The sequence below is a fragment of the Monodelphis domestica genome, chromosome 6 (genome assembly GCF_027887165.1).
Source record: "Monodelphis domestica isolate mMonDom1 chromosome 6, mMonDom1.pri, whole genome shotgun sequence".
Taxonomy (NCBI): Eukaryota; Metazoa; Chordata; class Mammalia; order Didelphimorphia; family Didelphidae; genus Monodelphis; species Monodelphis domestica.
The window spans coordinates 234,346,327-234,374,078 of record NC_077232.1 but is presented as its reverse complement, the minus strand read 5'-3'; the positions used below and the strand labels follow the sequence as shown (position 1 = coordinate 234,374,078).

Below are 27,752 nucleotides of genomic sequence, written 5' to 3'. Positions count from 1 at the left end.
TATTTAAAATGGGTCACTGCCCTATCTTTAAAAGGATAAAACTTTTAAGAAGATAAAGATTATTAGAGATAGAGTTGAAATGGGGAAAAAGACAGAATAGAGAGATAATGCTGAGGGGGAGAGACAGAGACAGAGAGACAGAGAGAGATACATTTCCAGTCTGGGCAAGATAAAGAGATTTTGTCTTAAAAAATCAATAACATAATTTTAAGGCTTTATGTTTAAATTATTGAGCAGTCTTTGACTTGAATGCCATTTAAACAAAGGCATAATAGTAGGAGAAAGAACTTAACAAAGTGCTAGGCCATAAAGAAAGAAATTCCATTCTGGAATATTTCAACTAACTTTTTCTAATCATAAGCATGACTGATACTCACACATATAGTAGACAGGATAGTATAGGAAAGGAAAAAGTATTGAAACTTAAGTTGAAAGACATGTTTAAATTCTTCCCATGACACAGGCAGCTAGGTGGTGGGATGGATAGAGCCCTGTGCCTGTAGTCAGAAAAGCTTGGAATTTAAATACAACTGTAGGCACTTAATGTATGATTCTGGGCAAGTCACTTAACTTCCCCAACCCTCAGTTTTCTCATCTGTAAAATGGGAAAATAGCACCTGCCTCTTATTGGTGAGAAAATAAAATGAGATAATATTTGTGAAACATCAAAGTACTAGATAAATGGACACTATTATTATTTTTAAAATATTATCTATCTGATAGTATTAATAACACTATCTAGTTGATCTTAGACAACTCCTATCTCATCTGAATGTCTCAGTTTCCTCATGTGTAGTTTGAGGAGGTTGGACTAATCATTCTCTAACATCCCTCTAGTTTTGTTATTATTCAGTTGTGTCCAACTCGTCATGACTCAGACAAAGCTATCCATGTGATTTTCTTGGCAAGGATACTGAAGTGTTTTTCCATTTCCTCACCAGTAGATTATTTTGTTAAACACTCAGATGTTGTGACTTGCCCAGAGAGCGCTATCTACTGAGCTACAGTGGATTAAAGGCTACCTTTTATCCTAAAATTCTTCCAATATTTCTCTAAATACGAAGGCATGTAATAGGGAGTGTTATTTTGTATTCTATTAGAATCCAACAGTTCTTCAAATCTCACATTTCTATATGTAATACAAACTCACCTCCACATTATCAGCATGATACAATGTCACTATCGGCACTGGTCCTATCCACAATTTAAGTAGTGGTTCCTTTCTGAATTCTTCAGAATAGCGAATAAGCTGCTCAAAAAAATCTGGGAAATAAATGTATTCATTTAAAATTCAGTCAGAATAAGCATTTGGGTAATTAAGTGTTTCTAAAAACCATGCATTTTATAAAATACCTCTAATTTCTGGAAAACCATTAAAAGAAACCTCTTAGAATTCAATTTTAAAAAACAGAAATGGGAAAAATTATTTTCTAAATGATGACTAAAAACAGAAACCAAATTCCCTGTATGGGTTTCAACATGCTAAAAGATGTTTGAATTTTTTTATCTAATTTTTTAATGATTGTGTTATATTATCAGTACTTTTATATGGTGCAATGTGAAAACCTTTTTTTTTCGTATTGCTAGACAACTTTCTCCAAAAACTAATTAATTAATTAAGGCTTTCCTTCATTTTTACTAGCTATAAGCATATCAAATACTAAGTTCCTGTTTGTATTTGTTCATTTCTATGATTTCTATTCTATTCCACTAGTCTAATTTTTCTATTTTGTTTTATTTAGGGTTTATGTTGTTGCTTCAGTATCAGTTTTGACAAGAGTTGCTTTATGCTTATATATGCTTTAAAATCAGAGGGAAGAAATCTACCTTCATTCTCCTAATTAACCCAAGATTCAACAAAACTAATCAATGTAAGTGATATGAAGGGCAGTAGAACAGTGCATGGTGTGGACGACTACAGCATAGTATCAGTTATCAACGATGACTTACAAATGAGGCATATGTATTGTCTACTTTAGCTAAACTTGAAGTTCCTTGAGGATAACAATCATTCATTTTTGTCTCTCAGTCCTCTAGGCCTGGAACTTAGTAGGTGCTTTAAAAAAAAAAAAAGCCTTGAATAGAGATTTTGTCTTTCTTTGTATCCCAAATGCTTGGTACATTGTAATAATTTAATAAGTTTGTTAACTGAGTGAAAAGTGCCATGCCTGGAAAAAGAAATGGATTTGCCCCTCCCCAAGAGGTCTGGATATCAGAAAGACAATTAAAGTTCTATTCAGCTGCCCATTAAATATTAAAGGACCTGGAGGAAGGTACTCAGTTTATAGGATTGAACTTTTTTGAAGCATTTATCTTTATGGGAGGATTTGGATGAGAATTACAAATGGATACGGTGCTTTGGGTTAACCAACTTCTTTCCATTTTCCCCTTCTGAAATCCCTTGTTACTGTAGTTTCTTATTAGTCGTTAAAGCTTTCTTTTGTTTAGGATCTCATGAAATCATCAGAGAGGATGAGTAAGAGAAAACCAAGAATTGAATTTTTAGGAGAGAATATTCAGGAGGTCAGAGGTAAAATAAAGACTCAGCCAAGGAGAGAGAGAATGTGCTGCTAGAGGCTTAGAAAGAAAGTCAGGTTATTAGTGCACACTAATTCATTCAATAAACCTTTAATAAGTGCTTCCTTCCTTGCTGGGTTGGACCTCCTTTGGAGAGCACCAACCTAGTGCTGAAATCCTGAGAGTAAGAATCACAGGCAGGAGGGGATGAAGCAGGACCAGCAGAGGGCCCTAAGCTTTTCTTCAAAATAAGGCCTCTGAAAGGAACTCACCAAGAAGAGAAAGGGACCCAAAATAAATGAATAAATGAATAAATAAATAAACAAAAACTTCCTCTTTGTAGAATAGCATGCTAAAAAGTTGGAAAAGGTATAAAATATGGGTAAGATTTACTTTATATATAGTTCAGTGGGAAGATTGTTGTTGTCCAGTCATTTCAGTCATGTTCAACTTCTTGTGACCCCATTTTGGGGTTTTCTTGGCAAAGATACTATAGTAATTTGCGATTTACTTTTCTAGATCATTTGATAGATGAATAACTGAAGTAAACACTATTTAGTCCAGGGTCACAGGGCTAATAAGTGTCTAAGACCAGATTTGAACCCATAAAAATAAATCCTCCTGATTTCAAATCCATTCCTCTATCCACTGTGTCACCTAGCTGCCCAGCAGAAAGATAAAGCATAGAAATAAGCAATGATAGTATGTAATATTACTCTCAGAGAGCTTTGAAGAAAAGGCTGTGTGAGGTCTAAGGCAGAAAGTCATCACCAACTTGGGGATGGGAGTAGGGAGATGAGGGACAGTTCAAAGAGGAGGTAGCACCTGAGTTGGGTTTTAAAGGATAGACAAAATGGGAAAAGGAAGATAGTCCAAGCAGAAGCAATAGTATATAAGAGGCACAGAGGTGAGAGAGCACCTCCTTAGGAGACGGGTAGTGGACCATTTTGGATTGAGTACAGATTGTGAAGAAAATACAAATATGAAATAAATTTTACAAGGTAGAGTCATAGGATATAGAGCTAAAAGATCTTTGAAAATCATCAAAGTGAACTTCCTCATTTGACAGATGAGACATATAGCTACCCTAGATAGATAACTGGGCCACTGAAATTTAAATAGAGACCTGGTGATGCCCTGAGACCAAGGGAAATTAAGTGATTTTTCCAACATGACACAGCTAGTAAAATACAGAGGTATGATTCAAACCCAAATCCTCCAACTCCAGAAATCTACATTTTATTTTTATTGCCATGAAGGTTGGTATCAGATTAGGATAGCTTTGAATATTGAACAAATGTGATTAAATGTTAAGATGGCAGGCAATGAAGGAAGATGTGTCACAGGAAGGGAAGATCTCCAAGAAGGAAGGGTTGACCAATAATGTGCAATTAACACAAATCTGAATGAAATAACTAACAGACCAGATGACAGTCAGGAATCCCACGATTCCCATATTGAAAGATTAGACCCTTGTACTCAATCTAATAGCATTAGATTAAATAAATATAAAGTCACTTGCCTAAAAAATCAGCTTTACAGGACTAGAGAGGCAGTTTGAACTAAAAATATCCAGGGTTGCTTGGTTGTTTGTTTGTTTTTTTTGAGGATTTCAAAGTCAATAATTAATTCAACTGTATAATGTGGCATAACAACAACAATAAAATGTTATTGCCATCTTGGGTTTCATTAAGAGAGGCATCACTTTCTGGGAAAAGGTCATGCTCAGATCATTAGAAGAATATTGATAAACCAGAGAGTGTCCAGAGGAGAGCAACCAAGGTGGTAAAAAGCCTTGAATTCCATGCCATGTGGATGTCATTTGCTGGAACTGGGAAAGTTTAGCATGTAATACAGAAGAGAGGCAATAGATATGTTCAAATATCTGAAGGACTGTCATGTTGAAGACAGATTAGATTTTTTCTGCCTAGCATCTAAGGGACTTAACACTTGGAGCTGTCTAAAAGTCATCCCTTTGACCGTAGGTTCAAAGCAGATGCAAGATGATAACCACTTGTTGGGTATATTATAGTGAGTGCTTCTTTCTGGTATGAGTTGGACTAGAGGGCTGCTGATGTGTTCTTTCAATTCCAAAATTCTGTGATTCTGTGAAATTAAGAACAATGAAGATGGAGGAATTGCCATTCACTGGATTAAAAAATTAGAAGAAGCCTCAGACACTTCCCAGATGTATGACCCTGGGCAAGTCACTTGATCCCCATTGCCTAGCCCTTACCACGCGGTCCCCTGGGCAAGTCACTTGATCCCCATTGCCTAGCCAATACACAGTATTGACTCCAAGACGGAAGATAAGGGTTTAAAAAATTAGAAGAACATTGATACTCTTCAGGTATCTTTAGCAATGTGTGTGGGGTGGGGAGGGGAAGGGTGGAAGTCAAACTGCAAGGAGTTAACCAAGAAAGGATTTGAAGAAACCAGCTATGGGTTTCACAAGTTAGTTGGTGAAAAGAAAGAAGAAAGATAAGACAGAGTGAAAGGGTTGAGGAAAGTGATTTTGTTTTTTAGGATAATGGATAGCTCAAGGTGCTTACTGGCAGAAACAAAAGAGGTAGCACAAAGAGAAAGAAAGTGGAAAGGCATGAGAGAAGGAACAAGACTAAGAGAGTTATTAATAAGAATAGATGTTTAAATAGCACCATAAAGTTTAGAAAACATTTTATAGAAATGATCCCATTGGCCTATAAGGGTGCTTTGAGACTGGTGTAATCTTGAGGTCAAGATGAAATGGTTTGCGTGTCCCCAAACAATAAAGGTCAAAGGAAGGATTTAAACCCACCTCTTTTCTAACTCCAAGGGTACTCTTACCACTATGGCTACTGCCTCCCCCCCCCCCCAAAAAAAACCCTGCTATTCTAAGGGCAAAAGAGAGAGGGTTGTTATAACCAGTGGGAAGGAAGGATCCTTTCCCTTTGATATGGGAAGACAAAAGGCTCCAAGGAGGAGAACATGGCATTTGAATTGGGCCTTGAAAGATTTCAGTCAGGACATATGAAAGGAAGACCTTTAAAGTTTCAGAAAAAGTATTAGCAAAAACACAGAGGCTAGATATAAGAAAAACTATAAGATGAGTTTGCCTGAAACACTGTAGATGACAGGAACACGCCTGAGATAAAGTTGGAAAGTTAATCAATGAGAATCAAGGACTCAGAACCAGGTGATGGCTTTACAAAGGAGGATATTTCTTCCCTTTAAATAAAATAGAAGAAAGGAGTAGATAAAGACAGAGGATGGAAATGAATTTTTTTCTGAACCAAGGCAGTGTGTATGCAGGAAGTGAGAGGAAGGGGAAGTGAAAGTAGGGCACAGAAGACATAGTCTAAATTTGTAGTGAATCCAATTAGTGAAGGTTCCCAACTATAATCCAAGAGTTGAGAAAGTCAGTGGTGAGGATGGCTTTTATTTCCCTCACTAGACTGAAAATTTTTTTTGAAGGAAGGATGTTAGAGCTAGAAGGGACCTTATACAGCAACAACTCACAATTTTATAAGCTTTATTGTTCTCAGAACTTGTTCTGAACAGCTTTATGGGGCAGTTAGTGCAGGGATTATTATTCCTATTTTACAGATGCTGAAACTGAATCTTGGAAAGATCAAGTGCCTTGCCCAAGCTCACATAAGTAGTGAGTGTCAGTTCTGAGATTTGAGCCCAAGTCTCCTTCTTCTAGATTCTAGGTTTCTGTCAGACCAAGCCCTTCATTTTGTAGATGAGGGGACTGAGGCACAAAAAGAAAGCCTAAGAACTGTCAGATTTGAGAACTGAACAGACTTCTAGCTTTAATTCCATCCTCCTAGGAAAGCCAAGGGTCTGGATCAAGGACAGGCAGGAATAGAGCACAAGGGGCACAGAAAGCCAAAACAGACGTGCAGGGCACTCCAAATCTTTGCAGCTGCCCAGGGAGTCAGTAGAAAGTTGTGGAAGGAGTAAGATTGATGCGAAATAGGCTGACCTGATGTAGCATAGCTTATTTAAGGAAGAGATAGAGGGAGGGAAAGAGGAAAGAGGAAGAGAGACAGACAGAGGAGACAGACAAAGGCAGAGAGAGACCCAAGAGAGAAAGACAGAAAAAGAGAGGGGTGATACAAAGACAGAAAAGTGGAAAGGGAGAAGAGATAAGAGGCAAAGGAAAATAGAGGGGGAGAGGGGATGTGGAAAGGAGCAAAGGAGATGAGAGAGAGGAAGTAAAAGTTCAGAGCTGGATGAGGGTGGAGAGTAGAGAAAGGACTTCCTAACTGCACTCTGAGCAATGTATAGGTCGAGTCAGATTGCCTGGAGGCTGAGAGAAGGGCAACAGTTGCCAGCTCAGCCAGCCTTGGCCATGTATTTATTTACCTCGGCTATTAGATTTCATCAACAGGGAGTGTCCCACCAGCGGTAATGCGTAGGGAAACGCGGGGATGGTTTTCATCTGCTGCCATTTTCGGACATAAGCGACCAGCATCTGCAGCAGGATCAGCGTGAGGACCGTACCCAGCAAGGTGATCGCGCCCGTAACGCCCCAGTAGAGCACTTTCTGCCCGACTGGCACTAACCACATGTCTCCTCCCATCGTGGCAGCCTTCTGCGGCTGGGCTAGGGGAGATCTGCAGCGGGAAGGAAGTTCTCCGCGGTGAGCCTAGCCTCGTTCTGGACCAGCCCTGCCAGGTCCCAGTGAGCTGGCCAGCTGTGCCCTCAGGGGAGCCAAAGAAGGAGGCAGGTTCCTCAGGTCGTCCGAGCTCGAAGTGGAGGAGTGATGCTACCAGCCACCTGGGAGCTGGCTTCCCAAGGGGTTACTTTGCTAGACTTTCGGCTCAAGGCCGGGCCCTGCAGCTGGGTCTAGGGAGAGAGGAGGAGTCACGAGAACTCCAGGCGTGGTTAGGTGGTTTCGTTTGCTCCCTTGGCTCTCATTACGATCCTAGGAGGGAGGGAAGAAGGAACAAAGAAGGCCTACGTTGCAATCGTTTTCGAAAGCAGAACTCTGGGCCCAAAAACCTTTACTGCGGTCCTGGTCCCTCTGAAGTTCCACTTAAATTCTGCAAAGCACCCCGGGGTCCGACGTTCATCCTCGAAAAGCGAGAGACCAAGCCCAGACTGGCTCTATGTTGCTGACTAGGCAACAACTGTTTGTCAAAGAAGTTAGCGGGCTTTCTTTCTCGAAAGGGTGCACTGTTTGTTTACTTTTGAGGGGCTCCGCCTCTGGGATGGGGTCAAGAGGAGGGAGTTTTGTGGCGTTTTACGTCACCAACAGAAACACATTTCAAAGCTTTTTGAAGTTCTCTGCCTCAGGAAACCTTGGGATGTTAACTCAGTCATAACTTGAATACAGACCCTCTTGATTACTGCAATAGCCTGTTAGTGCCTCAGCCTGCTGATGGGTCTGACAACCTCAAATTCCCTCCCCTCCCCTAACTCCAGTCCTCACCATTCAGCCACTAAAGTGATTTTTCCTAAAACGCAGATCCAATCATATGCAACAAATCTAGTGACTTCATATTGCTTCTAGGAGAAAGTGTAATATGCTTTATTTGGCATTCGAAGCCTTTTATAATCTAGTTGCCTCCTACCTCTCTAGTCTTTTTACACCATACTCCCTAATGCATCTTCTTCCTTTCAGTGACAGTCAGTCGCCTCTTAGTTGTTCCACGAACAAGATTCTGCTCCAGACATTCTCTCTGGCTATTCCTTAGATTCTGAACACTCTTCTTCCTCTGATCTGACTACAGATTTTTATTGTTGGTGAATTGTTTCAGTCGTGTCTGACTCTTCCTTACCCCATTTTGGAAGATTTTCTTGGCAGAGATAACAGAGTGGTTCTGCCATTTCCTTTCTCCAGGTCATGAGGAACTGAGGCAAAGAGGAGACTTACCCAGGGTCACACAACTAACAAATGTCTGATGACAGATTTGAATTCAGATCTTCCTGACTCCAGGTCTGGTGCTCTATTCACTGTACCATCTAGCTGTCCCATTGACCTCTCTGGCTTCCTTAAGTCCCAACTAAAATCCCATCTTCTATAGGAAACCTTCTCCAACCTTTCTTAATTCTAATAGCTTCCTTTGTGTATATTTGTGTGCAAATCACCTCTGCCATTATGTTGTAAGCTCTTTGAGGGAGGGACCCTTTGTTTTATATATACATATAGGTAGTAGTCTCTTGGTGACCGAGAATGACAATTGTCTTTGTGCGATTTCATCTATGGTGTTGGCATGGTGCTTGGCATATAGTAGGTGCTTAATAAATTTTTATTTATTAATAAATAGTGGGCCAGCCAAAGCGGGCATTAACTTGAAAGTTAAAAAACTAGTCCACTTGCTTCATTCTTCAGGTAAGAGAACTAAGATCCCAAGAAAGAATTTGCTTAAAATCATTTACTCTCTGGAAAGAGTCTGGATTTGAACTTCAGTTTCTTGTGACAGTGACAAGTTAGTGCATTTCATAATTTCTGTCTAGTTATGGGCAGATCTCCCACTCAGCCTTTTGAAACTCAAGTACATAGTACATGCAGGCATATTTATTTAAGGCATCAGCTAATAGAAATCAAATTTATCCCTTTTGTGGAGAGACACAAAAAGAGAAGCAGAGATGGTCATTTAGATAACCTCAACATGAGTTTTGCACTGAAGTCAAAGCAACTCCTCCAAGTTTGCTTCAGAGATTTGAGGAGTTGGCAGCTAAGTGGTAGTGTGCCAAGCCTGGAGTCAGGAAGTTTTGAGTTGGAATCTGTTCTTGGATACTTACTAACTGTGTGAACCTGAGCAAGTCCCTTAACTCTGCTTGCCTCAGTTTCTTCTTCTGAAAAATGGTCTGGAAAAGGAAATGGCATGGCAAACTACTCCAATACCTCTGCCAAGAAAACTGCAAATGAGCTCAGGAAGAATTATACATGACTGAACAACAAGATATAGGGCCATAGATTTAGAACTGGGAGTGACATCACAGGTCATCCAGAGTATCTTCATTTTACATTAGAGAACAAAACAAGAAGCAATGGACATAAATTTCAGAGTCAGGCTCTCTCTAGCAAAAGGAAAATCTTAAAATTTCAAGTCTTCAGAAATGGAATGAATTATGTTTGTAAATAATGGGGTTTTCCCTCCCTAGAAGCATGCAATCAAAGACTAGGTGACAACTTATTAATGAGATTGAAGAGGGGGTTACTTATTTATTTATCAGTGAGCTGTTCCCTTCTCTCTAAAATTGAGAACTTGGAGACCAAGTTTCTGGTAATTAGGCTGTCTACACAAGCCTTTTACAATTAAAATTATTCAAGAGAATGGTTTTGGGTAAAAATATCAATTTATCAATTAGGCTATCATTAGAACCAATAAAGTAATGTCAGTGGCCCCCTCAAATGACCAAAGACTCTGAACACTCTTGTGACAAAGAAATCACTTTAAAAGACTGATATATATTAATTTAAGATTGCCAAGGAATTCAGCTATGTAATTCCTAAATGAAAACTCAAGTCAGCCATCAACCTTTTATAGAGTTTAATTACAGACAGGAGGAAGAAAGGAATTAGAGATAGAGAAAGAGAGAGGGAGAGAGAAAGGGGAGAGAAGGGAATAGGGCTTAAATACCCCTTCTATTTAGGCTGGGCCAAAGGGCCCAAGCCCTTAGATAGCTGGGGCAAAGAAAAGAGATCAGTCCCTATTACTCACATGACCAAAATGGAGAAACAGTCTAAGAGGCCCCCACCTCCAGCTTCCTTCAGAGCAAGCTTCTCAGAGCACCTCTCCAACCACTCAGAGCCAAAACTCTCCAACCACCCCCAGTCCTCAGACCCCTCTCTCTTTAAGGAAACCATCCAAGTTCCCTCCCCTCAGTTCTCACATCTACCAATCACTGTCCATCAATTTCCCTGTGCCAATGGTGGCTCTAGCTTAACCCAGGACCACCCAAAGGTCTGTGGCTTTGCACATGTCTGTTGGAGGTCATATTCTCAAATAATTAAATTTTGATCTATGCTGCAGCCCTTCCTAAATCCTGTTAGGACTGAGTGGGGTGGAAATTGTATTTTCCAAGACCTGATTCTGTCATTCCAAGTATCTCTATTGTATCAATTCTAAAATCAATCATGACTCAAAGAAATTCCTGTTCTGTGCTTAAGCATAGGTCAAAGCCCTTTCCATTGTTCAGCAAAAGGTTTCTGTCCTAAAGTAATCTTAAGAAGGGAGGAGAAGGAACCTCCCATGCCAATGGGGTTCACATTCCAATACACTATCAGTAAGAAATTTTCCAAGTATGAAATTTCCCAATGGTGAAATTTCCAACATTTATAAGTCTAAGAAATTTTAAGGTTTACACTCTCCAGGAAAATCTATAAAGAGAGTTTTAGGAGCTCATTACTCAGCCCCTCCTTTGAACATCCCAAGACATCCCTAATTGGTAATAGCTGATTAAGAGTTGGCCCATCAAATTCTCATTCAACTGTTAAGGGTGAAATTATGGTTGAGACTGAAAAAATCTAAATTTAAATGGTCGCCAAGGGAAATCCCAAATAATAAAATACCCAAGTCAGCTGCCAAATTTTTATGGTGATTTAATTACAACCGGAGGAAGAAAATATTAGGGGAAGAGAGAGAGAGGGAGAGAAAGAAAGAGGGAGAGAAGGAAAGAGGGAGAGAAAGAAAGGAGTTTAACTCAGAACCACTCTGGCTCAGGCTCAGCCAAAGAGGGCATTAAGGCCTTGGAGAGCCAAGGCAGAGAAAGGAGTCAGTCCTTATCAATCACATGACCGATCTAAAGTAAAGCTGTCTGCGGGGCTCCTCCATGCTCAAGCTCCAGGATCGAACTGAACTCTAGCCCTCCTCACAGGAAGTCCCAAGAACTACAGAGGCTGTTCTCTACCTCACTTCCTGCGTCTCACATGTGCCAATGGTGGCTCAAGCTTGACTTAGGACCACCCAGAAGTCTGTCCTTTTTTTTTGCCACATGTCTGTTGAAGGCCATTTTCTCAAATAATTAAATCTTGTGTTTGATGCAGCCCTTCCTAATCTTGTTAAACTAAGAAGGGAGGAGAAATGTAGTTTCAAAGACCTGATTCTATTATTCCAAGTATCTCTATTGTTATTGATCAGGAAATAGCTAAATCAGATCTTCTAAAGAATGGTCTAATTAGGGTAGAATAGGTTTGAAATTCATAATCCCCCTGAGGCCTGAGGAAGACTAGTCTCTCTGATGGGTCTTGTAAACATATCAGCTATGAAATTACAATACTTAGAGATAAGGGGAAAATAGGAGAGAGAGAGAGAGAGAGAGAGAGAGAGAGAGAGAGAGAGAGAGAGAGAACAAAACCAATGTTTTTCTGGGCACATTGACAAAAGCCAATTAGGGGGAAGTACCCTTTGGCAGAAGAGTGTACATTCAAAATAAATTCAATCAATCTTCAGTTTGATCAACCACATCCCAAGATTCATTCTTGATCTTGATGTAATGTAGGTTTTCTGGCCTCTTTCTGCAACAGTTCATTCTCTGGATTTAGGAGTTAGAAAGATTCTTCCTTGAGGCTATTTCTTGAACAAAAAAAATGTAAAAATCTTGGATTTTTATTAAAATACAATCCCCCCTGAAGTGGGTGCTAAAAAAAAAAACAACATCCAGTTCAGCTCAGGATGCATTGTTGAGTTATAGGGGTGTATGAGTCAGTTATTAAAACAATTCAAAAATGATAAAAACAAACAAAAAACAAAACAAAAATATATATAAAGGGAAAAATATGGAAGAAAGTTAAACTTTTGGGAGAAAGGGAAGAAAAAAAAGAGTCATAATCAGAATCAAAATACCAAAATCTATGTATATAAAATGTTGAGTAAGCAAGAATAAATTCATAATAGGCCCTTGTACAGGTCCAATTTAAAGTAATTTCTATCCCACAAGTCTGTAGGGCAGAATGCAGTAATATTTCACTTACCCATTTGCAACCAAGACTACAGGAAGTTTCCATACTATAAGAAGGAAAGAAACTAGAATTCTATTTTGATAGGGAAGCGTCATTCCCTGGTCTGACTTTTTTTATTCTCAGGGATATAGGGAGCCAGCATGATAGTCAAATTTTGGTACTTGTATGAGTACTTCATAAACAGCGTAGATACAAGGAAGTCCTATGACTTAATGTATGTCAAGCATTGCAACCTTGAGTCCACATTAGTATTTCCTGTGTGCTCTTTTTACACTATTCAGGTTAAGTCTGTGCTCCTTGTTTTTATCCTATTTCCTGGAATCAGACATAAACATTAATCACAGTCCCATAATACTTTATCAACTGATGGCAGGTTCCCACAGTTTAAAGCTTTTGGGGTATGTATTGATATTATAACAAGAATATACATATACATACATATATGTATATATATATTATTATTATTACAGAGAGAGAAAAAATATTTAATTGTATGTACCTTTAGTATAAGAAATGAGGAAAGGGGGAAAAATCAAATATTAAAAAGAAAAGCAATTATAAAAAAAATAAGGGAAAGAGAAGAAAAAAAATCAGGTGGTGGAGATCACTTAGGCATTGTGTGTTTTTTCTGCCCTCTGGCTCCCTGAAGCCCTAGCTGTAGTTCAATGCTCTGCCTATACATTTGGCACTGACCCTGTCTCCAGCGGGAAATGACCAGGCAGATACCGCTACAAAGCTAGCACCTTCAAAAATGGTTTTGAAGCTGAAACTGCCATGCAGTCATTTTTAAGTGGTTTTAGATTTTGGGGTGATAGAATATTTCTTGGTGCTAGACAAAATATTTTACCTTTTGACCACAAACAGGAGGTAAAGTCACTTCCAAATTTACAAAGTCCTGAATAACCTGTGATGTGGATGTTGTTTCTGCTTTTATACTTCTATAGTTTGTAGCATTTTTTATTTAGGTAAAGCAAGACAATCTTTCTGATTAAGCATGTAAATTACACAATTTTATAATGGAGGAAAAGACATTACTAAAATTAATAAGATTGTATTGCAGATTTATCATTGACAACTACTGATGACTTAAATCTATCCCTTTATTAAAATGTAATGCCAAATAGATAAATGTAGTGTGGGTATCATATGAAAGAAAACCCTTACTCCCTAGGAGTTTTTATCATAAAATTTGATGATCTATTCACAAAAATGGTCATTTTGGTACCCATGGCATTGTGAATGCTGTCAAAAGAGTATGGATAGCAGCTGAAATAACTACCATAGCCTCTAAAGGGTGTACAGCCTGCCCTAATTGTCAAGCATTCAATCAGCACACCTTTCATGGCAAGGTTTTGGTGAATATCCTCTGGCTTACACACCTTTTGAACACCTACAAATTGACTTTATCATTCTGCCAAAAGCTAGACAGTATAAATTTTGTCTAGTCATAGTAGATCAGCTGACCAGATGACCTGAAGCATTTCCTACTGCTCAAGCCACAGTGGCTTTTATTGCCAAAGTGCTTTTAAAAGAAATTATTCCTCATTTTGGCCTGCCAGCATTCATTGATTCAGATAGAGGAATTCATTTTATAGATTCAATCCTATCTCAGATTTATTCATGTTTGGGGAATACTCCTAAATTCCATCTACCATATCATCCCCAGAGCTCAGACCAAATTGAAAGAATGAATAAAGAATTTAAAACTGTGACTGGAAAATTATGTACAGAGATTCATTTAAAATGGCCTCAAATTCTCCCTCTGGCCCTATTTTATCTTGAAACTAGGCCCAGAGGAGATAGATCTACATATCTCACCATTTGAGATGGCTTTTGGACATCCTTCTATATAGGCTAAGCCTTTCTCCCATGCATATATATCATTACTAGGGGGAGATACTTCCATTACCTCATATATATGAAATTTACAGACCAAATTGTGAGAGCTCCATGAATCCAGAGCTGCTCTACAAGCAGGTCCTATAGACTTCTTGCTCCATGATTTGTGCCCAGGCAACAAAGTTTACATAAAGAACTTCTGGTATACTGGGGCAACTCAACCTGCCTATGACAATCCATTCCAAATCCTAACTACTCCAACAGCCATTAAAACTGGAGAAAAGCACTCTTGGATCCATTGCTCCCATGTAAGGAGGGCACCTTCTATAGATGATGAATAACTATATACTACTTTTGCTTTGAGGTTTAGTGTTGTTTTTTAAAGTATATGTATGTGTGTGTGTGTGTGTGTGTTGGTTAATCTATAATATTGCTATTATTCTATGTCATTTTCAGCTATTGTGTTTTTGCTATTAGATATATATTCTGTTGCACTGTCTTTATTTGTACCATTCTATACTTGAACCTGAGAAAATATCTCTATAAAAGCCCATAAACTAGTTGGACAAAACTTGTATTAGTAACCTTTATATAAGTTGATGTGCTGTGAATTTTGAGATTTTTTTGATACTTTCTTTGAATGTGCATTGCCTGTTGTACTACTGTTTTATAAACCTGTTACTTTGTAAATCATTTGCACTCACACTGTGAATCATGGCTAAGTTAAAAAGGAAATGGATCTCATTTTGGGGGTAAGAAACTTTTGTATTCTACCTCTTCTTGACTGACATGGTGTGTCACTGATTGTGAACTATATATTTTTGATTTTTTAAAACACATTTTTTATTATTGTTTTTCCTGGCATGTGGAATATAGTATTTGAGTTTTTGCTTTCTCCCATTTTTTGTACCTGAAGCATGTGTCACTAATATTAAAAGATTTTTTTTAAATTTTACACTAGCATAGGTTTAGAATATCCATTAGCCCTAAACATAAATGCATGTCCAACAGCCTTAGACTCTGGAATGTAACAGTTAAAATTTAGGGAGACTGAGGCAGGTAGAAATTAGTTTCTCTCTGCAAGGAGTATTATATTTTTATAGGTTTATTAAAGGTTAAAGATTAAAGAAAATACAGAATAAGAAAAAACACGTGCCTAGGCCAGAGGCCTAGGCCAGATAACCTCACATCACGGAAGAGACGTATCTGCTCCAAAACGGAAGTCCAAAAGAGCCCCAAAAACCTTTGAATCAGTTTAAATACCTTCTCCATCTCAGCCCAGGTGAGATTACAAGGCATTCTGGGGAAGTGGAGCAAAGGCTTGTGGGGATTGTAGTCCTGTATTCGAGTCTATTTTTTACAGGAAACTGCCACTGGTTGTTTCGATATTAAGGGGCTTTGCTTTATGAATGTGTCTGATTCTAAGAAAAGGGATCAAAAAGGAGCACAGACTTCACCTGCACAGTGCCAAGGGAGCACAGACTTCACCTACATAGTGCCAATTGAGCACATAGGTCAAAGAAGCAAACTAATCCCAGTAGGATTGATGAGATTCTGTGCCAATACAAAAGGACTTGAACCTTGTGTGAGACTCGAGTTTGAAGCTGTTTGATATATTTTAGATGTAGGACTCCTTGTACCATACTCCTTGTATAACACTCTCTATCAAGTACCTAACATTGGCTGTTCTGGCTCCTCTATCCCTAAGAGATGAGGAAAGATCAGACCAGGGAATGATATTTCCCATCTGTTTCAAAAATCTAGTCCCTTTTCTGTCTTTTATACTGTGGCAATTTACTCTAATCCTGACTGCTGAGTGGGGAGGTACATGATTACTATTACAGACTTATCAGATATAAATCACTTTGATCGGGCCCTGATTCAAAGACCCTATTACAATTTTATTTTTCCTTATTTAGGATTTTTATATAACTTTTGGATATTTTATATTTCATACAATAGTTACTTTTTTCTCCTTTATTTGTATCTTTTGATGTTTTTGATTTTTTTTTTTTGGCAAGTGATTCACATACCTTGTGCCTCAGTCATGTATCCCTATGTGATCCATGTGTTTGTCAATATCCTCCTCGGGGGGGATGTATTATTATCTTATAAGTCAAAGTTTAAGTTCTTTTCAAAGTAATTTTAGGTTAAGAAACTTGCTCCGTCCCAGAATCCAAAAAGTGAACTGCTTGCAGAAGATGCCGAAGATGCCTGCAGAGACCACATGCTGTTCCAAGAGATCCTGAGTAAACTTTTGAATGTAGGGTTGAACTTTGGGGAGTTGAATGAATTTGTTTATATGTACACTGCTATGCCAAAGAAGACTGCCCCCTATTTGGTTTTGTTCTTTTTTCTCTTTTGTTTCCTTTTGCCCCAGGTTGTTTTAATTTCCCCCTTGGAAACTGCTGTATTGTATGTATCTTTAGTTGAAGTTATAAATTTGGTTGTATTTGCAGGATCCATTGGGGAGACTGATAGGACTGTAGGATGTGGGACTATATCCCCCAGAATTGCCTACTCTCCCAAGGTTCCTTTCTCTTTGCATCCTAGTGTGGGATTGGTCTATAAATGGACCAATCTCACAATGGGAGGGGCTTGGCAGGATCACAAGAGGTTGCTGGAGCTCAGGTTATTTTTTCCCTCTGCTTTCACCCCTTTTTTCTTTATAGCAGCAAGAGAATCATTGTCTCTTTCATTTATCAACTAGATTTTATTATGTGGAAGACCTTCCTTGGAATTCGCAACAACCAAAATGATATAAAAAGCAATAGATTGGAGGGAATCTCTGACCCAGCACCCAGACAAAGGAATACATAGAAATTGTCTCTAATCTATTACCCTCAACTTGAAATTAATATAAAATGTAAAATATAAATTCTTACAGGACTAAGTTGGGTTTCTGATGACAAGTGAACACCACTCTGCTGGAATAGTCTTTGAGAATCCAGGATTACTACTGCCACTCCACAATGAGATTTTAATATAGACTATGGAGGGATCTCAAGGAAATATGAAGCCTAATGGAAATCCATCCACACAAGGGCATTATGAACAAAAGCCCAGAGACAATGATAAGCATTTGCTGCTTGTTCTTGGCAAAATGGGATTCTTTGAATAAAAGACGGGGCACAAATAGAAGCTCCTTACTAAATGTTATTGTTTAAAGCAACATTTTAAAGATCTTTACTTATGATGCATGGATAATATTTCTTATAATGAATTAGAATAAGCAATTTTTCATAAAATATATAGTAGCTTTAGTTAAATCATGAATGTCTCAGAAGTACTTGGGAAAGAGAAAGAGGAAGAAGAGACAGAGAAAGAAAAGGACAAGAGTGAAAAGCAATAGTAACTTATATTAACTAAATTATTCTTGGCCTGTTTTGATTTCACAATATAAGTAATTTTGCATTGAAGAATACCAAGATAGACAATAAGCATGGGTTCACTGGAAATAAAATATAGATTAAACCATCCAAACTGTTCAAACCCATTTAAACCTGTTCAAATATCTAATTGTGATTTAAGCCAATAAAAACATAATTAAACCAGTAAAAAAAAATATCTGGTTTAAACTGGTCAAAACCTTTCAAAACCCACTCAAACAGGGGGCTAGGGGGTAGGGAACACAAAAAAAGGGAGGGAAGAAGGGGGGCAACAGGGAGGGAACAAAAAGGGAGGGGCTAGAAAGGGAAACATATCAAGGGAGGGGACAAGGGGGACTGATTTAAAGTAAATCACTGGACTAAAAGGTAGAGCTGAAGAAGAAAGGTTAGAATTAGGGAAGGATATCAAAATGCCAGGGAGTCCACAAGTGACAGTCATAACTTTGAATGTGAATGGGATGAACTCACCCATAAAACATAGACGAATAGCAGAATGGATTAGAATCCAAAACCCAACCATATGTTGTCTTCAAGAAACACACATGAGGCGGGTAGACACCCACAAGGTCAGAATTAAAGGATGGAATAAGACCTTCTGGGCCTCAACTGACAGAAAGAAGGCAGGAGTGGCAATCATGATATCTGATAAAGCCAAAGCAAAAATAGAACTGATTAAAAGGGATAGGGAAGGTAATTATATTTTGTTAAAAGGGACTCTAGACAATGAGGAAATATCATTAATCAACATGTTTGCACCAAATAATATAGCACCCAAATTTCTAATGGAGAAACTAGGAGAATTGAAGGAAGAAATAGACAGTAAAACCATATTAGTGGGAAACTTGAACCAACCATTATCAAATTTAGATAAATCAAACCAAAAAATAAATAAGAAAGAGGTAAAAGAAGTGAATGAAATCTTAGAAAAATTAGAATTAATAGACATATGGAGAAAAATAAATAGGGATAAAAAGGAATACACCTTCTTCTCAGCACCACATGGCACATTCACAAAGACTGACCATACATTAGGTCACAGAAACATAGCACACAAATGCAGAAAAGCAGAAATAATAAATGCAGCCTTTTCAGATCACAAGGCAATAAAAATAATGATTAGTAATGGTACATGGAAAACCAAATCAAAAACTAATTGGAAATTAAACAATATGATACTCCAAAATCATTTAGTTAGAGAAGAAATCATAGAAACAATAATTTCATCGAGGAAAATGACAATGGCGAGACATCCTTTCAAACCTTTTGGGATGCAGCCAAAGCGGTAATCAGAGGTAAATTCATATCCCTGAGTGCATATATTAACAAACTAGGGAGAGCAGAGATCAATCAATTGGAAATGCAAATGAAAAAACTCAAAAGCGATCAAATTAAAAACCCCCAGCAGGAAACCAAACTAGAAATCCTAAAAATTAAGGGAGAAATTAATAAAACCAAAAGTGATAGAACTATTGATTTAATAAATAAGACAAGAAGCTGGTACTTTGAAAAAACAAACAAAATAGACAAAGTACTGGTCAATCTAATTAAAAAAAGGAAGGAAGAAAAGCAAATTAACAGCATCAAAGATGCTGTTTGTGTGATTGGACTTACTGGCTATTAAGATTCCTTCTTAGCTCTGATTCTATAATTCTGTCTTTTAAAAAGGACTCTAAACTTCAGGCAAAATGGATGCCAGGAAAAAACAATGAAATTAACATTTAGTGATAATACTTTTAAGAGGGAGATTTTAGAGTCATTAATGGATCTTTCTCTAGTCCATGGCAAAATGTGTGACATGAGTGTAACAGGCAAAAAGAGGCAGCAGTAACAGGGAGAGGCAAAAATATGAAGCCTTGTAGTTCTCAAACTGAGCTTTAAGATCTTATGTAATCTAAATTTCCTGGATTTTTTTTTCATCTCCTTTGAGGACTTCTTGCTCAGTTAAGCAACTGATATTTTCTACTGTTAAGTAAGTCAGAAGTGCTGGCATTCAGTCTTAAGAGTAGAGAGTAGGTCAGTCATTCAGTTGTAATTTTCAGATGCCCATCCCCTCAGAAATGTAAATCAATCAGGTCACTGCTCTGCCATCCTCAATGGATCACTGCCTTCTAGATGCCTAGAATTCCTGAACTACCTTTCACAAAGTAAGAGAATAACTTTTTGAGGAAGGTTCATAATAATGAACCATGTCCCATCTCTCAAAAGGAAGGTGGTGATCTCGGAATATGGAATGAAGTATATAGACTACACTGTGCTTGGACAAGATTTGCCACCAGTTGTATTCCCTAGATTTGACTCCACCATCATTAGTCCTTCCTCCCCCTCCCATTCCAAGAAAAGTTCAGCATCAAAAAACCTCTCATCTTGAAGATTGCGTCAGCTCTGGTACCATTATCTCACCCATACTCTCAATTGTCTCTGCAGGGCAGAGCTCAGTATAGACAAGGCTCAGAAGACCATCTAAGTCTTCATTTGCCAGCAGGGTTGCATTCCTTGGGTTCTTCTCCTCCACCACTTACATGCCCCACATGCTTCTCTCTTAATCTAACCCCACCTTTTAGATGTCCTTTCATGGGTTGTTTTTCACAATTAGATTGTAAGCTTGAGGTTACATACTGGCTTTTGTTTTCTTATTTATATCATCCCCACCATTTAGTAAAGTGCTTGGAAGATATTTTCTACTTAATAAATGTTTATTTTCTCTTACGGTTTAATGTAATGGGGGTATTTTTCAAATAGTCCAGCCCCAGTTAATGTCACATACCTTTCATATGCTCCCTTCTCTTCTTTGATACTGCTATTGCCCTGATGCAGACACTAATTGCCTCATACCTGGACTAACATAGTATCTTCCTAGTTGGTCTTTCTGCCTCAAGTCTCTCCCTACTCTAGCTCATCCTCCATTCAACATTCAACTTTTTTAAACCCTTACCTTCTGTCTGTATTATTTCTAAGACAGAAAAGTGGCAACGACTGGGCAATCAGGATTAAGTGACTAGGAAGTGTCGGAGACCAGATTTGAACCCTGGCCCTCTTGACTCTAAGCCTGACATTCTATCCACTGTGCTACAAAGGGGCAACTAGTCCCTTCAAATCCAACCTGAAGAGAATCTCCGACCAGGTCATCCCACTCCCTTACTCAATAAACTCCACTGGCTCTGTATTGCCTCCAGAATCAAATGTAAAATCTTCCATTTTGTCTTCAAAGCCCCTCCTAGTTTTCCAAACTTCTTGCACCGTATTCTAGAAGAATGTCCCAGACTTTTGGAGGCATGTTTTTGTACCAACAATTCCATTTTAATAAATATTACTTTTAAGAAGCAAATTAATTCTGGTGGGCTAATTGATTTTGGGGAATACAGGATTAGGAGCTGGCAGATAGTACTAAAACTCCCTAGCCCTTTAAGATTACATCTAGATTCTGGAGTTGGCCTGTAGTCATTTGTCCTCTGGGGATCCAGCCCCCGAATGTGAGTGGAATTTGGGAAAGTGTCCCCAGACGGACTGCTACAGTTAGAATGGAGAGTTCTGCTGGGGAATGAATAGTCATCATTCAGAAGACATACTGACATGTAAAAAAGCATCAATAGAGCCTTTTGAGACAAAGGCACAGCCAAACACACAGATTCCAGTTCACATCAGGACTGATAATACAGTGAAAGTTTCATTTTGTGGTTTTTCTCCCTGTTTTTCTGAGCCTGATCTAAAATCCAGTGAAATTAGACTCCATGGAAGAGGTGTAGGTGTGTGGTGGGGGGATGTGGGGAGAGAAGGAAGAGAATGAAATGAGATCTGCATAGAGGTCACAAGCCCTCCATGCCTGCTCATCCAATGTGCCTCACTCTGGCCCATTCCAAAAGGAGGAGGGGGAGGTTTTTGCTCACCTGCTACTGTCTTTAGCAGGTGAGAAGTAGCAGGGAAGACAGGAGGAGGGGTGGCACTTCCCCAAGGACACCTGTGTGGCTACTGTGGGCAGCAGTTACTTTAAGTTAAAACTGCCCTGAAGAATTCACACCTGCAGAGGAGAGAGAGAGAGATGGGAGCTTGCCTAGCATGGGTAGGAATCAGGGTAGGTAAGTGTTGAGGACCACGTGGCTAGGTGTAAACAACATTGGAAACAAGTTCTGGAATTGGCTATAATCTCTGGATTGAGATTGGGACCCATCTGATTCATTGATCTCCTTAGGGTCAAATGACAGTCCTCCTGGGTTGATGCCACAGTTGGCTCAGAATACTTTCCTTACTTTGCAAACCATGAGCGCATTAAAATTCCAGGCTCTTAAACAAAAGCCTAGAAAGGGAAGTTTTCTAACTAAAACCCTCAGAAATGTCCTTGTGGGGTACACTGAGCGTCCCTTACTTTTGCACACTTTCAAATGCTACAGTGTTCCTATGACTGATTTTTCTGTGAACTGTGTGGTTCTGTCATCTATATTGATCAAATCAACCAGATACTGATTTGAGTAAGGTTATTGAATCTCATTCAAAGAATTGATTGATGGCTCAATTTGACTCCATTTCAAGGAAACAAGCTTTATTATAAGAGAATATAGTAACAGAGTAGCTAGTGTAGTAAGTAAATAATTAAGGTAAGGTAAGGCAATAGAGGTGTGGTAAGTAAAGCTAAAAGTAAGAGGAAAAGGAAAAGAGAGACAGGGAGACAGTGGGAGAGAGGGGGGGAGAAAGAAAGAAAGAAAGAAAGAAAGAAAGAAAGAAAGAAAGAAAGAAAGAAAGAAAGAAAGAAAGAAAGAAAGAAAGAAAGAAAGAAAGAAAGAAAGAAAGAAAGAAAGAAAGAAAGAAAGAAAGAAAGAAAGAAGAAGAAGAAGAAAGAAAGAAAGAAAGAAAGAAAGAAAGAAAGAAAGAAAGAAAGAAAGAAAGAAAGAAAGAAAGAAAGAAAGAAAGAAAGAAAGAAAGAAAGAAAGAAAGAAAGAAAGAAAGAAAGAAAGAAAGAAAGAAAGAAAGAAAGAAAGAAAGAAAGAAAGAAAGAAAGAAAGAAAGAAAGAAAGAAAGAAAGAAAGAAAGAAAGAAAGAAAGAAAGAAAGAAAGAAGAAAGAAAGAAAGAAAGAAGGAAGGAAAGAAGGAAGGAAGGAAGGAAGGAAGGAAGGAAGGAAGAAGAAGGAAGGAAGGAAGGAAGGAAGGAAGGAAGGAAGGAAGGAAGGAAGGAAGGAAGGAAGGAAGGAAGGAAGGAAGGAAGGAAGGAAGGAAGGAAGGAAGGAAGGAAGGAAGGAAGAGAGAAAGAGAGAGAGAGAGAGAAGAGAGAGAGAGAGAGAGAGAGAGAGAGAGAGAGAGAGAGAGAGAGAGAGAGAGAGAGAGGAAGGAAGAGAGGGACAGAGGGGGCAGAGGGAGAGACTAAGGGAGAGAGAAAGAGTGAAAAGTTGGTAGGGGTTTTCAGAAATGTTTTTATTTTGATTACTTACTAAGGCAGGGGTCATTTGTTTGCTTAGTTGTTGCCTTGTGTCTCCAGGGAACTGATGTCACTTTACCCACTTTGGTCTGAATGATTTTACCCATGGCTTCCTCTGTTTGCCCACTGGGGAACATAACACAATGTAAATAGGAGATTAATGATATGTTAAATACCCCTGGGCAATTGTATGTCCTTTTGCTCTTTTCTGAGCACTCTAAGGAAGGCAGTAATGTGGAAATTGAGTATCCTTTGATACTGAACCTGGTACTGTGTGACTGGGAACTAAACCACTGTACTTGCTGTCAAGAGACCCTCGACCAGAGACCTAGGTTATGTCTAATTATTGATGTGAGGAGTTTTATCATAATTGTGAATCTAAGCAATTTATATGTCTTATATGTAGGGTAGCCCCATTCTAATCAACTAGTTGTTGATTATATACAGCTACTTGGCAGAGTTTGTGGGCCATTTCAATCTACATAAATAATTTTCCAAATGTATATTCCATTTAGTTCTGTGGAGACCCCGTGCATCTGAGATGGGAAGCAGAAATAGTTTGTAACCTTGTTTTCTTGTTCAAGGGACCAGCTTTATTGACTCCCACTTCAGAGCAGGTGTAGGCTGCCCTGGGCCATGGTGCCTTTCTTTAGGAATGTGGAAGGAACAATACCAACCCCATACAAGTTAGGCTAGTTTTTCCTTTAAAAAGCATTCAGATAATCTTCATGACTTGATGAGGTCAGGGAACCGAAGGCTCACTTCCTGGTTGTCTAAGCAACTTGCCCATGGTCACCTGTCCAGTAAATATCTGAGACCAGATTTGGAACCAAGAAGATGAATCTTCCTGATTCCAAGCCCAGTGCTACATCCAGTGAACCATCTAGCTGCCCTCTGTTGTCCCACAGCACACATGTAATCTTATTTTCATATGTTAGTTCTTCAAATACTGGAAGAAAGATATCCTTCCTCTTAAGACTTCTCCAGGCTTCATAATCCTTACTGCCCTCTTCTGAGTCCAGTTTAGTAGTGTCCTTTTTAAAATATGCTGTCCAGAACTTAATATCTGTCCAATGGTTGGAATATTAAAATTATTCAAGGTCTCCTTCAAAACATCTTTTCATTTTCCTCAAAAATCTCATAATACTTTTCATTTCTGTTCAGTGGTCATTTTCCAAGTAATATTTATGCTTATTTGTGGACCTACCTCTTCCTGCCTGAATTATAAGCTCCTTAGAGGTAGAGTATTTTTTTCTCCCTCTTCACCATCTCCGTTAACTAGTCATGGTGTCCTGCACATGGCGGACAAATAACAGGTATTTGTTGAATTGAATTAAATCAAACCAAGGATGAAAACAACATTTTAGTTTAAAGATAATTCTATATTTGGTGTATGTAAACCAAATTAAAAAATTTTCCAAGCTATCGCTATTTCCTAAGAACAGAAGATATAAAAACAAGTGTGGAGGGGCAGGACCTCCTGGATTTAGAGCTAAAGGGGACCATAGATGTAATTTAATTCAAACTTTTCATATTATAGATGTGGAACTCAAGGTCAAGAGAGTCAATGAGACTTGCCAGGGGTCCTCAAGTAGTGAGCAACAGTCAGGAGTTGGAGGAGTTTGTTTTGGGTAATCCCAGGAACTGAGAGAATAAAATGTCTGAATGTCTTATTATTTCCAGATTATTTTTAAAAAGTAGTATTATTTCAGTTAAAATTTCCAAAGTAAGAGATAAAGTTGCAGGAAGGTAGGAGGCAGGGTGGAGACATAAAGGTGACTCAGTGTACTGGGCCTGGAGTCAAAAGACCTGAGTTCAAATTCAGTCTCAGACACTTACTGATTATATGACTCCAGGAATTCACTTAACCCCTGTTTGCATTAATCTATTGAAGAAGGAACTAGCAAACTATTCCAGTATCTTTGCCAGAAGAATGTCATGAACAGTATGGTCCAAGGGTCATGAAGGGTTGGACAAAAATGAATGCCTGAGCACCAACAGAGACAAGGCAGAGGGCATAACTAGCCTTTAAAAATAATTCTTTAAAAATCTTTGACTAATATTGGCATTTGACTTTAATTAACATGGTGGCTGCTCTGTCAAATGATGGATCTTTCAGCCTCAGTAGCTCATGGCTACTCAGTAAGACATAAAGAGGTCATTGTGTGTGTGTGTGTGTGTGTGTGTGTGTGTGTGTGTGTGTGTGTGTGTGTGTGTGTGTGTAGAGAGAGAGAGAGAGACAGACAGACAGAGCAATAGGATCATAGATCCCTGAAATACTGCAGTGCAGTGTATATGGTGACAGTGGCAATAAGTACATGTTGCTCATCACATAGTTAATCTAACAGTGCAGCACAACAGCCAGATGGGGGAAGAATAGGTTTTTGTCACATCCTGAGAAAATAAAAGACTGAGAGTTTCATAAAGTCAGCGTAACCGCACATGCAATATTTCTCTTTGAGCCTCTCTCTATGACCCTCCTATGTACTTCTTACCTCTGTCATAATTTGAGAAAAGGGGAAGAAAATATAATGAAGTGCAAGAAGGCCCACAGAACAACACGAAGCCAAAATGAGGGATAAACAGGTGTCCGTGTAGGTATCAGTTTAAGTTTTTGAGACTGACTTCCTTGCTTAATAGAATACACATTAATAAGCATTTCCAGACTGCCCCATTAAAAAGGGTTTAATTTGACTATCTTAAGAGCAAGAAAGGAATTCATTCAGTCCTTGGTTTGTCTTTTTAGATCAACACCAAAGGTGTTACACATGCTATTTTCTGGTTTTTATAATGTAGCAATACATACTCCAGAAATATGAATAAAATAAAATCTTTCATTTGCTTCATAAAGTCAAAGAGCAATTATTGCATTTTGGGTGGCCCATTTTCCCCTTCAGATATAAACAGTTTAGTCTCTTTTCTGAAAATCATGATTCACTTTTTTCCAATGAAAGCAGTTGAATTTATTAATAATTGTAGAACAGAGCTAGTTCCTTTTTTCCTCTAATTCCTTCAGCTCTGCTATTTGCTAGCTTTTCCTGGTCTGTTGGTGCTGCTTGCCGCTGCCACTCCTCCATTTTCCTTGATCAATTCCCCTTCTTCAAGAACATCCCTCTTCCTTCTACCAAGCCTTGGCTCACACAGAATGGATAATAGTCCCCTTTTACAATGGTGGGACTCATCAGAGGCTATAGCTTTTGCTATGCATTTTTATCTATATATACCTTAATTTTTCTGTCTTTATGAACATATCTGCCACTTTTGGGAATTCATGAATGAATGAAAAAATTGGGAACTAACCCAGGGTGCCATGCAGTCACATATGGTTAGACCAGTATCCTAACCTCTAGCCTCCATGCAAGTTAGGTTAGTTTTTCCTTAAAGGTATTGAAACTATGCTTGAAATTTGGTTAGCTCAGTAGGCTAAAAGGTTCTAGCTGTTAATATCATTTTTGATTGTTTGATATAAACTTCAAGGATTTGTAGACTTTCTCTGAAGCTTGGCTGTTGAACCATAATGGACAACATAGCAACCAGGGAGTTTTAATTAACTATTTCAATTCTCTGTGCCCTCTGTGATTCATATCTTCATTAAATATCATTCTCCTTCCATGGCTAAGTAAATTTCCTTCTGTTAACTGTTGAATGACCTCTGAGTACTTCATTTTATTCTAATTGTTGAACCTAGACTGCCAGGGACCAACCTTTGACAGATCTAGCCTAGAAGACCATAAAGGAATGCATCAGCATTGTAGCCCACAAAGTATTCAGATTGCATGGAGATGCTGAGAGCAAAGAGGATCCTGTTTTTAAACTTCGTTGGTTCTGAAAAGCTGTTCTGCTGATCTATTTTTACTTTATTAATAAATTCAGAAACAAATGCCAATGATTTCTGTCCATCAGAAAGAAAACACTGAAAATTAAAATACATTACATCAACTGTATACAATGCTATATAAACCATATATGATGCCATAAAAATGAATAAGTATCTTAATTTAAAGAACCACCTCAGTTAACATCAAAATATGTTGGCATAATTATTTCCCTTAGAAATTAAACCCAGTAATTCCTGCTGACATTTCATTATTTTGCATCTCTCCCTTCCACAACCCGCCTCCTCTGTCCTCACCACCATCTTTTTTATTATATCTGAAGGCCTTTTTTCCTATGATCTGAGGTAAAACAATGGAACTTAAATAACATGATGGTAACTAAAATACAAATACACCTTAAAAGAATTAAAACACAATATTAATTTTCTTAGAAGAAAATTCCTTGAGATAAATCAGTGATTTCTTATAGTGATTGGTTTATGAAACACTGTCCCAAGTGTTTTCTTAAATCTAGATGATTGTGTTTACATGGCACCCTTGTTCTAAGGAATCTAATTTCATATAAACATTAGCTCACTTATCTTTCAATCTCACACTGCCTTACAGCTCTGGGCAAAGACTTGTCTGTTTGGTACAAGTAGGAAACAGTTGAACAACTGAAAGGATTTGATTTCACTTGTCAGAGACTGTCAAGTCCTCAAAGTCCCAATTTTTTATTTCATATTTTAAAATACTTTTATAGGAGGCAGCTGGATGGCTCAGTGGATTGAGAGTCAGGTCTGGAGATGGGAGGTCCAGGGTTCAAATGAGGGAAAATGCTATAAAATTTTAGTGGAATTATGCTCTAATAAGAAAAAGTAAGTACACTA

General features: G+C 38.4%; 1 protein-coding gene across 1 annotated transcript in view; it reads right to left on the bottom strand.

Moving 5' to 3' along the window:
• LOC100014017 (cytochrome P450 4V2) overlaps positions 1–7,645 on the bottom strand; it is a 33,865-nt gene extending 26,220 nt beyond the window's left edge. The window contains exons 1-2 of the mRNA XM_001368331.4: positions 6,868–7,645; positions 1,151–1,263 (exon numbers count right to left, since the gene is read on the bottom strand). Of these exons, the coding sequence (XP_001368368.1) occupies positions 1,151–1,263; positions 6,868–7,084 (330 nt within the window). The 5' untranslated portion in view covers positions 7,085–7,645. The remainder of the gene's footprint in view (positions 1–1,150; positions 1,264–6,867) is intronic.
• Positions 7,646–27,752: the final 20,107 nt, after the last annotated feature.